At 47.4% G+C, this 12,999-nt stretch overlaps 1 protein-coding gene and 1 pseudogene across 1 annotated transcript; both read left to right on the top strand.

The window, feature by feature from the left end:
- The first annotated feature begins 1,742 nt into the window (after positions 1–1,742).
- On the top strand, positions 1,743–11,665 carry ECH1 (enoyl-CoA hydratase 1). The gene is made up of 10 exons (XM_090260348.1): positions 1,743–1,856; positions 2,272–2,476; positions 2,625–2,713; positions 9,384–9,508; positions 9,593–9,641; positions 9,841–9,905; positions 10,524–10,594; positions 10,686–10,757; positions 11,036–11,186; positions 11,363–11,665. The coding sequence occupies exons 1-10, from the start codon at positions 1,805–1,807 to the stop codon at positions 11,465–11,467; spliced, it is 984 nt and encodes a 327-aa protein (XP_090116474.1). The 5' UTR covers positions 1,743–1,804; the 3' UTR covers positions 11,468–11,665.
- LOC149994621 (akirin-1 pseudogene) lies at positions 4,626–5,707 on the top strand (annotated as a pseudogene).
- Positions 11,666–12,999: the final 1,334 nt, after the last annotated feature.

Genomic DNA, 12,999 nt, shown 5'->3' with positions numbered 1-12,999 from the left:
CAGGGGAACGGGGTGGGAGGAGCATGGTCTGTTAATCTAGACAGTTCTGTATTTTGACCACATGCAGAGCAACTTCCTTATCTTGACTCTTGCAGTGTATCTTGTGGGTGTGTCAGAATTTACCTGGTCCAGAGGTATTTCCAACTTTTTGCTACTACAAACAGTATGCTGTGCTGTATATCCTTATACAAATATCTTGGCCAACTTCCCTGGTGTTGTGGAAGTACATTTCTAGAAGTGGAATTGCTGGATTAAAAGGTCTGTGTATACAATTGCAACGTGGTAGGTACTCCCCAGGTGTGTTAGATGGAAACATGTGGGAAATGGGCGTGAGGGGTGGTTAGCTGGAAGGAGGCTGCTTTAAGGACCTTGGCTCATGGAAGAGGCATCCTGTAGAGAGGAGCAAGTCAAAAGTATGGCACCAGGCCCTGGCAGCTGTGGCTCAGTGGATTGAGTGCTTGCCTATGAACAAAGTGTGGGTTCGATTCCCAGTCAGGGCACATACCTGGGTTGCATGCCAGGTCCCCAGTTAGGGGCACACAAGAGGCAACTACACATTGATGTTTCTCTCTGGTTCTTTCTCCCTTCCCCTCTAAAAAAAATCCTTAAAGTAATGAACTGTATAATTTAAAAAGTATGGCACCATGTTTATGGATGTGTTCTTAAACTCACTTGGGGAATATACTGTGAAGTTTTGAAACTTGGATTAACATTACTGAGGACATGGCGGCAGATGAATAACTGCAACAGGGGAAGTTTAAAATAGAACCTCTAGACCAGGAGAAACTAGTCCACCTTGCAAGCGCAAACCAAAATCTGATACTTATTTTTAAGCCAACCTTGGGGTAAAAATAAAATTTCCCCTTATGTCTCCCAGCACCGTTATTCCTTGTTAGCAGTTTTGAGTCTCCTACAGATTATATACTGTATCATCTGTGTACTTTTATGCTGATAACACTCAATGTTAGATCTACATTTTTCACATCTTAGTATTTGCATAGCAGTTTCAGGTAACTATTAAAAACAGTTCTCTGTTAATGGACAGTCAATCACTGGTTCTGTTTTCCAGTAGAAATGACATCTCATTTAAGGCAAGGTATTCTTCATAATCCCGTTTGCCAAGAGAGATCTATTCACTTCTTGGTGAACATCTTCCAAATGAGCATACTTAAGCAGTTTTACAGCACTTAGGCTCGTGGGTTAACTGGCTTTTTTTATAGAAATTTAAGAACATGGACTTAATATTCACATAAATCCCCTCTTCAGCTCTCCTGATACCTAGACACCTTGAACTAATGATTTCCTCATCTCCAGTCCCAGGTTCCTGTGTACAAAGGAGAATAGTAGGACCTCGTGGTGGTGTGGGAGTTATACATTATCAGTCAACTATGTTGGCCCAACTATGGCCCAACTGTTTCCAATCCTTTGGGTAAACTCTGTACTAGATAACTTTCTTTTTAACATGGCTTTAGTTCATGATCAGGGCTGCAGTTATTAGGCCATTATGTCCTTGGACATTTCAGCTGTTTCCAATTTTAACACCATTATAAAATAGCGCTGTCATGAACGTCATGCAGGATGCCCATCAGCAATGAATTACTTTTTTAGGCCAGGTTCCTACTGGGCCAAAGGGACCGTTCGACCAACCGAACAAGGCTATTTCCGGTTGCCCTTAGTAAAGATGGTAGGAGGAGGGGCGTCACTGCCGTCCCGCTGCGGCATTGGTGCCCTCCCCCAAAATGGCTGCTTTTGTGCCCGCCTCTTCGGCTTCCTCCCGTCGGATTACTCCGGCAACTCAGTAGCAATGGCGGCGGTGATGGCGGCTTCTCGCAGACTCCGCGACCTGCTGACGTCGCGTGAGTCACTTCTTGACCTCTGGGGGTCCGTTGCGCTGTCGTGCTATCAGAGAGATTATAGGATGGGGAGGCCTGTCCCAGGCCACACAGGGTTCCGGGTCCCTTAAACTCAGAGATGCGTGTGTTCCTATCCAATTGCTCTATAGGCCTGTGACTTACAGTTGGATCCCTGATGGCTCACTGTCCCCTAATCTTGGGTCAGCCCCACGATCAAGAGTCTGAAGGGGTCCTCAGACTGGGGTTGCTGATAATTGCACCTAGCCTAATCTTAAACTTTGTATCTACCTAAACTGAGGTCTCTTAGGGCCCTGTGTTCCCCGGTCTAGTGTCACTGAGATGTGTGCCCTCTGCTCTTGAAGGTTCTGTGTCTCCAGTCTGGGGTCATCAAAGGCTCTTTCATCCTTTGTCTCCCTAGGACTGACAGCCCCCACCCACCTGGGTCTCAACCTTAGCCTTCGCCCCGTGGGCTCTGCTCAAGATGAAGCTTCCAGAGCAGCCCCCAGTGAAGCCTCACACCACAACTATGAGTCCCTTCGGGTGACAGCTGCCCAGAGACACATTCTGCACGTACAGCTAAACCGGCCTGAAAAGAGGAATGCCATGAACAAGGCCTTCTGGAGGTCTGACAGGCAGATCCTGGAGGCCTGCCTGCAGGAGGAGGCAGGAACTGAGGGATTGGGAGGGGTGGAGTGTGGGAGACAGTTGGACGTGAGGGTAGGGGATTTCCACCCCAGACACAGCCCTCCTTCACTCCTTACTCCCCCGCAGTGAGATGGTGGAGTGTTTCAACAAGATTGCGCAAGATGCTGACTGTCGGGCTGTGGTGATCTCTGGTGCAGGAAAAATGTTCACTGCAGGTAAGAGGTACTCTCCCCCTCACCCCTACCAGTCTCCCCTGCCCTTGGAATATGTATATATAATGCAGCAAAGTAAAGGTTTTAGGAAGTAGCTCATGTCAGGAGACAAGTTAGCTAACACTCAATGACCTGGTTCCTGGAAGATTTCCAGGGAAAGGGTCATATAGTGAAAAACTCATTAATCATGATGACTTAGGAGTTAAGGTCATGGTCAGGTTGTGGTCTACTGATTAGTCCATGCTAGGGTAAGTGGGTAGTTGATCAGTGCATCTGGTCCTGATGTCAGCCATAGTGATGTTTGGCTGTTTTTCTGGGCCTGGAGCTAAAATGCTACTGAGGCCTAGATGTTATCGCTTGTTTGACCTCAACTCTGTCTCTGTGGTCAATAGACCCAAGTCTTTGTTCCTAAGATTATCTGATACTGATCAGAAGCTCATTGTCCTGAGGGCTTAATGTTAAGGGAGTTGTCCTGCAAGGGAGGAGGGAGGCAGATGAGTCAAGGTGCTGGATGATGCCAGTTTGAATCAGAAGGAAAGAAAGGGGAAAAGTTCATATTAAATAAATGAATTTTCTATGCAGTTAAAATTTCCCCCTTTTTCTGATCATTCCTCAATCTTGAGGAATTTAGGGTATCGGGAGCCAAGTTCAATCAAGAGGGAGGATTAGCTCATAAGATGGAGTTAAATTTGTCTGTCTATTATGCCCCTCTTATCTGGCTCTTACAATCTCATATGCCCACCTCTTTCTCAATGGTCCCTGAGCCTGAGAAGGTGCATTCTAGGTTTTCAGTTTACAAGCAGGAACCACAGCAATGGTAGAAGCAGTAGGCCAGGATACCTGTACCCAGTCTCTTAAGTATTTTAAGACTGCCAGTAGGGAAGACCTCTAGATGAAAGGCTCAGAGCTTCATTCTTGCCCGAATGAAGGTAGGCAGTGACAATCCAACATATTTCTCTGGCCCACAGTCCAAACGTCTCCGATGAAGGTCCTAATACCAGCTCAAGCAAGCTGTCTGTGTGGCTTACACAGCCTCAGTCACCAAAACCATCTAAGCATGAGCTGTCGCGATGACTTATCTGAAGTTTGCATTGTGTTGTCTGGCTGGGGTCTGCAATTGCAAGGCTCAGAAAAAAGTTTTTGTTCTAAATAATTCTGAGGCAAAGGATGGGAGAAAAATAAAACACTAGTTCAAAGGGCTGCAGTCAAACACTTTCATTAGAAAACCTCAGGGCCCTGGCCGGGTAGCTGAGTTAGTTAGAGCATCATCCCAATACGCCAAGATTGTGGGTCAGCGCACATATAAGAATCAATCAATGAATGCATAAATAAGTGAAACAACAAATTGATGTTTCTTTTTCTCTTTCTCCCTTCCTCTCTCTCTAAAATCAGCAAATAAAAATTTTAAAAAGAGGAAAGAAAAAGTCAGGATCCAGTTCAGTCCACAGGTGAAAAATAAGATTTTAAAGACAGTTAACCGAACCAGAATCTAATATCCACAATTGGGCATTATGGTTCCTATTGAAACAATTTTTCTCTCTAAAATCACCCTCATTAGCCCTGACTGGTGTGGCTCAGTGGGTTGGATGTCGTCCCACAAACTGAAGGGTTGCTGGTTTAATTCCTGGTCAGGGCACGTGCCTGGGGTGGGCCAAGTCCCCAGTTGAGGATATGTGAGAGGCAGCCGATCGATGTGTCTCTGGCACATCCATATTTTTTTCCTCTTTCTCCCTCCCTTCCCCTCTCTCTAAAAGTAAATAGATAAAATCTTTTTAAAGAAAGAAAGTCCCCCTTATTTTATTAAAGATAGCTAAGTTAAGACTACCGTATTAAGTCTAGTTTCAATAAATTTGGCCTGTTATTTGTATGAGTATGGCAAGGACAGTAATTGATCATAGAGGCTCTTTAAATCTGCTTTGCTGGAATTTATAAGGAATCTCTAGATTGAACTATAATTAGCCTCTCAGGGCTAAGAATTTTGCATAACTTCAGATTAGCCTCAGGTTAAAAGCTTTAACAGGTAGTTCAGTTGGTGCCAGAACCTTCTTTTAAGTGATAACTCTCCAGAATCTTCCACATGCTGTCCAGTAGTTGTTTGTATCTTGTCTGACCAGAGCACATAGTTGCCATCAGTGAGAGGGTCCATACCCCAAGCAAAGCATCACACACCAATTTCTGGATTGGGGCCCACTTGGCTTGGGTTCTCTGCTGAGGAGCCTGAAGTTGTGCCACAGTTACCATCACATCTGCTCCTGGGGCCTGGTCCATCAGCGGCATGTCATGCGGGGGCATGTTGAAGCTGAGCCCAGGTTTCCGAAAGCAGCGGTGCTGTGTCCCTCTGTGGCCTCACACTGGGCCTCAGGCCCCCAGGCACTGAGCAGCCGCCTCTTCAGATGCGACCCCATTGCAGACTCTGCAACAGCCCATCCTGCCTGGCAGCGAGCGGCACCTTCCAAAAATGAAGCAATTTTTTCAGAATGTAAAACAAGAATATAGTTGTTACCAGAGGAGGAGATGTTCAGAAGTTGTTCTTAATCAGAATGAAGCTTGTACCTCAAAGTGAGCCTCACTCCTTAGCACTCACAGCACCTAGTTCTCCAGGTTCCTCCTGGATGAAGAAGGACCAGTCCCCCTTTACTCTCCGACAAATTGGAATAATGTGATTGTCTTTTCAAAGACTATTCAGGAGGTGTATGAGCAAATCCTCAATAACAAATTAGTAGAACAACATGAATCTTTTTGAAATTCACATATGATCAGATTATTTGACAGTATGGGACAAGGCCCACAAGCTATGTGTCCTGAGCTTTCTTCTATATCTAGGTACCAGGTTTGACTTCAAGAGAGATGGCTGCTGTGCACTTTTTGCAGCTGATTTGATAATCACATTTCAGCTTCAACTTTACATCTGAGAACACTTAAAAGGTTTTTGCAGATTCATTTTATACAACTTGAAAGACTTTTAAAACTTTATGGTTGCCACAAGCATATCTTTCTTTTCTGTTCATCCAATAAACAGCTATACCCTACTGTGGTAGATTTTCCAAACAAAATACCAAAATACCTGGAGCAGCAGTATCAATTGAATTTATGCAAACGACAGTGGCACTCAACAGATTCTGCACAGGGCCCAGCCCAGTGCTGGGGACTCAGTGGTGACTGGGACAGCCCTGGGCCCAGCCTTCATGGAGTTCCCGGCTCAGTGGGGGAAGACAAACAGTAAACAATCTATTTTTTCTGTTTCCTCTGTTAACATCTTCACACATCCCTTTCTCTCTTTCAACATTCAGTGAGGACACTCCCATGCCAGCCTCCTTTCCAGTGCCAGGGACCTATAAGCAGTAGCCAGCCCCTAATTCTGACCTCTTGCCCTCATGGAGCTCATGCCTGAGAAGTGGGAGGTGCAGGTTCATGTGTCGCTGTGCCAGGCCTGGAACCCTCATCTTTCAGCTTCCAGCTGATTGTAGCTGTCTCATTTGTCCCATGTTTGTTTTTTCCTTGTTAAAAATTTCATTTACTTATTTTTAGAGAGAAAGGAAGGGAGGGAGAAAGGGAGAGAAACATCGATGTGCCAGAGATACATCCATTGGTTGCCTCTTGCACGCCCCAGCTGAGGACCTGGTCCACAGGCATGTGCCCTGACTGGGAATTGAACTGGAGACTTCACAGACCAGCACTCAATCTACTGAGCCATAGCAGCCAGGGCCCCATGTTTTCTTTTAATGCAACAAACTGTTGAGTGTTTAAATGTACCAGATACTAATATTATTCCGTTGAAACAGGTGTGTAAAGTTTGCTTAATTTTCTTTTTTCTTAAAATTTTTATTGTATTTTTTCTATTACCATTTAGTCCCCTTATAACCCCTCCCCTCCCCCATCCCCACCATAATCAACCACACTGTTGTCTATGTCCATGAGTCCTTCTTCCTTTTTGCTCAATGCTTATCCTGTTTTCAACAGCAAGACTGAGGGCCCCGACCAAGACCACCTGCAACTCAGGCATGTTCCCTGACTGGAAATCAAACCAGAAACCTTTCACCTTGAGGGTTGATGCCCAACCAACTGAGCCACACTGGTCAAGGCTCATTAGTAGTTTTTTTTTTCTTTTTTTTCTTTCTTTGTTTTTTTTCCATTATTTTTATTTATTTATTTATTTATTTATTTATTTATATCGTTAGTAGTTTTAATGATAGAATGGAACTACTAATTTAAAAAGAAAAGAAATAACCCACACTTAGCATTTGTGGAGTGTCGAAGTACTGCACACATGAATTGTCACCACAACCCTAAGACACAGGTTCAGTTCTCATCCCCATTTTATATGTGCAGAAACTGGCCCAGAGAGAGGAAGAAATGGCCAGTTCTCACAGTTGGTAAGTGACAGCTGGGATTTTTGACCTCAGGCTGCCTGGCTGCAGAATCCTTGCTGATAACCACTAAATGGCTATAACTTAGGTATCTAACATGCTGGTTCAAAGCAGAGGCTCTGTCCCCAGCAGACAGCCACCCCCCACTGGTGCATCCTGCACACAGTCCCTTCACCTCTCTCTGTGAGTAGTTCTTACTGTGGAGGGGGACACCTTGGACCCTGGTTGGGGGCCCTTTACTTCAAGCGGTTGTACAAGCTAGGGTCTGCAGGTCCAGGCAGGACAGGTAAAGCAGAAAAACTGGTGGGAGGAGGGATCACAAGGTGCCACGCGGAGCTTGTTCTGGGAGTAAGCGTGGCTTCTGTCGGTCACTCGGGCTTCTCAGAGATGGAGTGGATGGCAGCAGAAGCCCTTGGACTGATCCAGGCACTGCCGACCTCAGCCTGTCAGCTATCAGGACTTTTCCCTCGTTTTACAGAGGAGAAACCAAAGGCCCAGAGGATGAAGTGACTTGGCTAAGGTCGCACAGGGAGTTCCACCTTAAACACATTTCACTTGCGCAAATTCAGCTCTACCCTGAGCCAACGCTCCTCCTGTCTCTTTTTTAAACAAACTGTGGAAGCAATGAAGCCTGAGAGATGGGGGTGTGCTTGCATGTGGAAATGATTTTTCATGTTTGTTAACTGAATTGTTAAGAGGACAGGCAACAGAATGAGCATGGTTGAGCCCAGGAAGAAGAAAGTGAAGGATGATTCTGTTCAGAACTGTCCCATAGCTCTTGTCTCACTCAGAGTAAAAGCCAAAGTCCACCCCTTGGCACATGAGACCCCACATGCCTGGCCCTACCACCTCTCTGACCTTGACTCTTCCCACTTTCCCCCTTGCTCATTCCATTCCAGCTTCCCTGGCCTCCTCAATGGTCCTCACACAGATGAGGGGCATTCCTACAACTGGGTCTTTGCACTGGCTGTTCCTGAAATTTAGAATTCTCTCATCCCAGATGTCCCTATAGCTCCCTGTCTCTCCTCCACATCTTTACTCAAATGTCACTTTTTCAATGAGAGGGTCCCTGACCACTCAATTTAATACTGCAGCAGCCCTCACTGCACACATGTATCACAAAATGTATTTCTGTATGTGTTTGTCTCTCACATGCAAGGGCAGCTCCATGAGGGCAGGAATTGTCTGTTATTGTTCACTTATTGAGCACCTACTGTGTACTAGGCCCTGTTGAGGTACTGGGGATACAGTGGTGAACAAAAAGACAGAAAGCCCTCTGCTTCTGGAGCTCTCATCCTAGATGGGGAAAAGGCACAAAATAAGATAAGCACATAATTATGCAATAGCAAGTGGGCAATGTAGGAGATGGGCAGAGGGAGGAGCTGGAAGGTGATGGGCTGTTATTTAGCCAGTGTGGCCAAAGCAGGCCTCTCTGAGGAGGTGACCTTTGAGCTATGGCCTGGATAGGATCATGGAGTCAGTCTTGGGACCATCGCAGGAGGAAGGACTGTTTTAGGCAGAGGGAGCAAGAGGCCCAAAGGTCCTGAGAAGGGAATGTGTTGTGTTGGAACAACTATTGGAGGCCTGTGTGCCTAAAGGAATAGGTTGGAAATGATTTTTGTGTAGGGCTGGCTTAGGTGTTGGCAAAGACTGTGCATTTTATTGTAAGTAAGTGGGATGGGAGGTAAGAAGAGAAGGCCCTAACATGTCTACAAGTTCTCTTTGGCTATGTGTGGGGATCAGGCTGTGGGACCCAGGGTGGAGGCGCCAAGACCAGGGGACATGATGGGAGCCAGAGTAGGGGTCATAGAGACTGACAAGTGGAGGAATGTTCAGATTTGGGATTGTCTTGCAGTTGAAGCCCCCAGAATTGCTCCATCTCACGTTTTCCTATCTCAGGAAACACTGGCACCATTGACTCAATTGCTCAAGGCAAAAGCCTTGACTGCCAGGGTGTCTGGCATGATGGTAAAAAGCAGGACCCCTGATTCTGGCTTTGGAATCGCAGTTCCACTATTTACAAGCCAGTGTGCACTTGGGCAAGTGACTTGACTTTCCCGTGCCTCAGTTTACCCCCTAAAATGAAGATAGTAATAAGGACCCACCTCATAGGGTTGTTGTGAGGACAGAATAAGTGACGTAATAAATGTTAACTCTTTATTTACTTCACAATCCCTTGCTAAGCACTATGTGAGTTGCTCTCTCCACTGTGGTGGTTTGAGGGTTCAAATCTGCTGAGTTGATGGTCTCCACTCTAGATGGGGCAGTGGGTATGGCTACTGAGCCTCCTCACACCTCCCCACCAGGTATCGACCTCATGGACATGGCTTCAGACATCCTTCAGCCTCAAGGAGACGATGTGGCCCGCATAAGCTGGCACCTCCGTAACCTCATCACCAGATACCAAGAGACCTTCAGTGTCATCGAGAAGGTGACTCTGGGGAGCTGGCAGGGCGTCCCTCCTGTGCACCTCTTCTGAGTCAGCCTTGACCCCGCTCCACCTGTTTTCTTCCAGTGCCCTAAACCCGTGATTGCTGCCATCCACGGGGGCTGCATTGGCGGAGGTGAGCCTGTGTCCGCTACACATCCTGGAACTCATTCTGGCTGGGCGCCTATTGGCTGCTGTCCTTCCGCCTCAGCCAATGGCCTACAGCCTCAGATCTGCAGCTAGTTAAGAGTTTGTACCTAAGTGCAACCTCACAACCTGGGTGGAGAGGTTGGTCGTTTTAGGTTTTTTTGTGTCCCTGGCCTCTTACCTACCAGGTGTGGACCTTATCACTGCCTGTGACATCCGGTACTGTGCCCAGGATGCTTTCTTTCAGGTGAAGGTGAGCCATGCTCCCAAGCTTATGCTTCCTCGAGTCCTGCTTAGAGCTAGGTAATGAGTGGTACAGTGGGGGCAGAGCAAAAACAGCACAGGTAGGGTGGGGGTGAGGGCCTGGAGTGAGCCCAGAGGGCATCATGGAAGAATGACCCTTAAAAAGTGAGGCTTGGGAGTGGGGGCGAGGAAGTAAGGCTTGGCCATGAAGGCAGTCAAGGGTAGGTCACGCAGTCCAGGTGAGGTCAGGAGTGAGTAAAGGTATGGGGGAGGCTGGAGGTGCTGCATTATGGGGTCAGTGCCAGAGAGGATGGGAGGCAGGATGGAGCCAATGGATGTAATAAGGGTTGAACTGACAGGGTTAAGAAGGACTTCCCTCTATAGCTAGACATGGCTGACCCAGAATTGAGATGGCAGAGGAATTGGAAGGTGGGCTCTATTCTGGCCTGAAGGAACCATCATGGGTGAACATGTGTGGATGAAAATGAAATGGAGTATTGAGGCGGGGGTGTTTGAGGTAGGGGTGGAGTGGGACCTCTGTAGTAAGTGCAGAATTTCACTGGCATTGAAGTTGCATGGGGGCCGATGTTGGGCAGAGACTAAACACTGACGGGATTGCTCCCCCCAGGAGGTAGATGTGGGTTTGGCAGCCGATGTGGGAACGTTGCAGCGTCTGCCCAGAGTCATCGGGAACCAGAGGTGTGTGGGAAAACCTGGGTGAGGGGACTGAAAGGCATCTCCTGAATCTGGTATGACTGCTGTCCCCTGAAAATGCTCTGCCCTCCTGCAGCCTGGTCAATGAGCTGGCCTTCACTGCTCGCAAGATGATGGCTGACGAGGCCCTGGGCAGTGGGCTGGTCAGGTAGGGCTGCGCCGGTACTGGTGAAGAGCTCAGGGGTAGCAAGGCCTGGGTGGTGCTCTCTGGGTCCCTGTGGATCCTCGTTCATGGATTCCACATGGCTTCCTCTCTCTCAGTGGTCAGTTCTTTATTCTGGAGTCTCATGCCCTAACCTGAATGGTTCATTTCACGGGAGGAAGGGGATGTCTTCTGCTTTCTACTGTGATTGGCAACTTCTAATATGGGAGGAGGGGGAGAGAGCCCTTCTCAGACCCCTGATTGCTGATGCCCTTCATCCACAGCCGAGTGTTCCCAGACAAGGAGGTCATGCTTGATGCGGCCTTCGCCCTGGCGGCTGAGATTTCCAGCAAGAGCCCTGTGGCAGTTCAGGGCACAAAAGTCAACCTGCTCTATTCCCGTGATCATTCGGTGGCTGAGGGCCTCAACTACATGGTGAGATTTTCCATCCAACCAATCACAGCCCTTCTCTGATCCCAGAGCAACCAATCAGGGCTCAGTGGCTGCTGCAGGCCTTGTCCGCTGATTGGTACACTGCAATGCCCCTGTTTTTCATTGGTACAACTCCAGTTTTGCTGTCTTTTTCATTACCTGCTACCCTCCTTATCTAGACATCCTGGAACATGAGCATGCTGCAAACCCAGGACATTGTTAAGTCTGTCCAGGCAGTGATGGAGAAGAAGGAACTGAAGAGCGTCACTTTCTCCAAGCTCTGAGAGACCCCACGTCTCAGGCCCTGGCCTGGGATCTGACCTTGTTTTCCCTCATGCCTGTTTCCTCGTCCACAGAGAGGGAGGATTAGTGAAAGATGGTCACCTTGCTGCCTCCTCACCCAGTTTAAAACCTTATGACTCTGGTTTCTTAATGCCCAGCACTGTATCTTCACCCCATGAACAATAAAGCAAAGTCAAGAACCTGGTGTCCTTATTGGAGGGGTGGAAAGGGGCTGAGATGTGCCTGGGGGTCCATGGACCACAGCTGTGCTGAAGGTTGGGGCAAGAATTTTGACCAGTGGGAAGGGGACCCATGCAGGCAATGACCATTCAGAGAGGGCAGTGGACAGGCCAGGGCCAATAGGAAGTCTGGCACAGATGGAGCAAGCAAAAGTCACATGGCCTCATCTGGGATGAAAGACTACAGTTGGTCTTCCTGCCTGCTTCAGTTGAGGGTGGTGTTCACTCTGTGTGGTGCCCCCTCACTGCATAGTGGGATCTGGTTCTGGAGTCTGGCTAGGGTCCCATTGCTACCCAATTTCTGGCTGGCCGCCTCATTTCTTTAAACTTTGGATTTTCTCATCTACATACATATAACTCCACCCTCCTGGATTTATGTTCAGAATAAGAATAAGAGACCAAGTGTTAGGGTGGCCAGTGATGCAGGCTGTGAAAGAACTCACACAGAGAAGAAAATGCAGAAAGCAAAATTTTATTTTTACTTTCCCGAGAGGGAACAGGCTAGGTGCAGGGAAATGCATAATCCCTGAGGAGTAGCTGTGAGTTTTTATTGGATCAAAAAGGGGGACAGGGTTGCAGCTGGGTTGTCATGGCAATTAGTTCTAAACCAGGAGGTTTCTGGCTGATAGTACCTGCTTCAGTTTGCTTTGCTGTTATCTTTAGGTTATCTCCTGGTGCTCTGGTCTGGTAAGTACTGTTTGTATAAGTTTTAAAACACCTGCGTGGGGGGTGCTTTTAGGCATCTTCCCAGTCCTGAGAATAAAGGCTAAGAGAAATAACAGTTAATTATGCCTCACAGATTTAAGGAAAGAGCTAGCACTGGTAAAGGGAGCCTGAAAGGTGCTTTTTTTGTCCTACCAAGCATTCATTCAGTGCCTTCTATATGCCAAGTCCTGTTCTGAGCATTTATTAACTTAGTGAATTCTTCCAAGGGCCTATGAAGTTGATACTATTAATATCCCCATTTTACAGAAGGACAAATGAGCAAATTGAGGTTAAGGCACTGCCCCAAGATCACAGAGCCAGGAAGTGGCAGAGGCAAAATTTAAACCCATAACCTCTGACTACAAAAATCAGTAATCTAAACCACCATGTATACAATAAAAAGTCAAGGAAAAGGCATGCAGTAGGCACACAATTGATTTTGGTCCTTTCACAGTTCCTGGAGTGTGTAGCACACCCAGCTCCTCCCTGTTTTCATTTGCCTCTGTTGCCCACCTGTCCTGGGCCACTCCTGCAGCCCTGCCCTGCCCAGCCCGCCTGACCTCACCCTTCCTCTGATAACAAAGGTCCAG

The sequence above is a fragment of the Furipterus horrens genome, unplaced genomic scaffold, assembly GCF_987537825.1.
Source record: "Furipterus horrens unplaced genomic scaffold, mFurHor1.1.pri manual_scaffold_13, whole genome shotgun sequence".
Classification (NCBI taxonomy): Eukaryota; Metazoa; Chordata; class Mammalia; order Chiroptera; family Furipteridae; genus Furipterus; species Furipterus horrens.
The sequence above is the reverse complement of the archived record's forward strand: the minus strand, read 5'-3'. Positions and strand labels throughout refer to the sequence as shown.

What these genes read in the sequence shown, in the direction of transcription:
- ECH1 (XM_090260348.1), top strand. Translation starts at nt 1,805, where the DNA reads ATGGCGGCGGTGATGGCGGCTTCTCGCAGACTCCGCGACCTGCTGACG. An exon ending in CGGGGGCTGCATTGGCGGAG is followed by an intron (nt 9,642 to 9,840) that starts GTGAGCCTGTGT and finishes CTTACCTACCAG; the next exon opens with GTGTGGACCTTATCACTGCC. An exon ending in ATGCTTTCTTTCAGGTGAAG is followed by an intron (nt 9,906 to 10,523) that starts GTGAGCCATGCT and finishes TGCTCCCCCCAG; the next exon opens with GAGGTAGATGTGGGTTTGGC.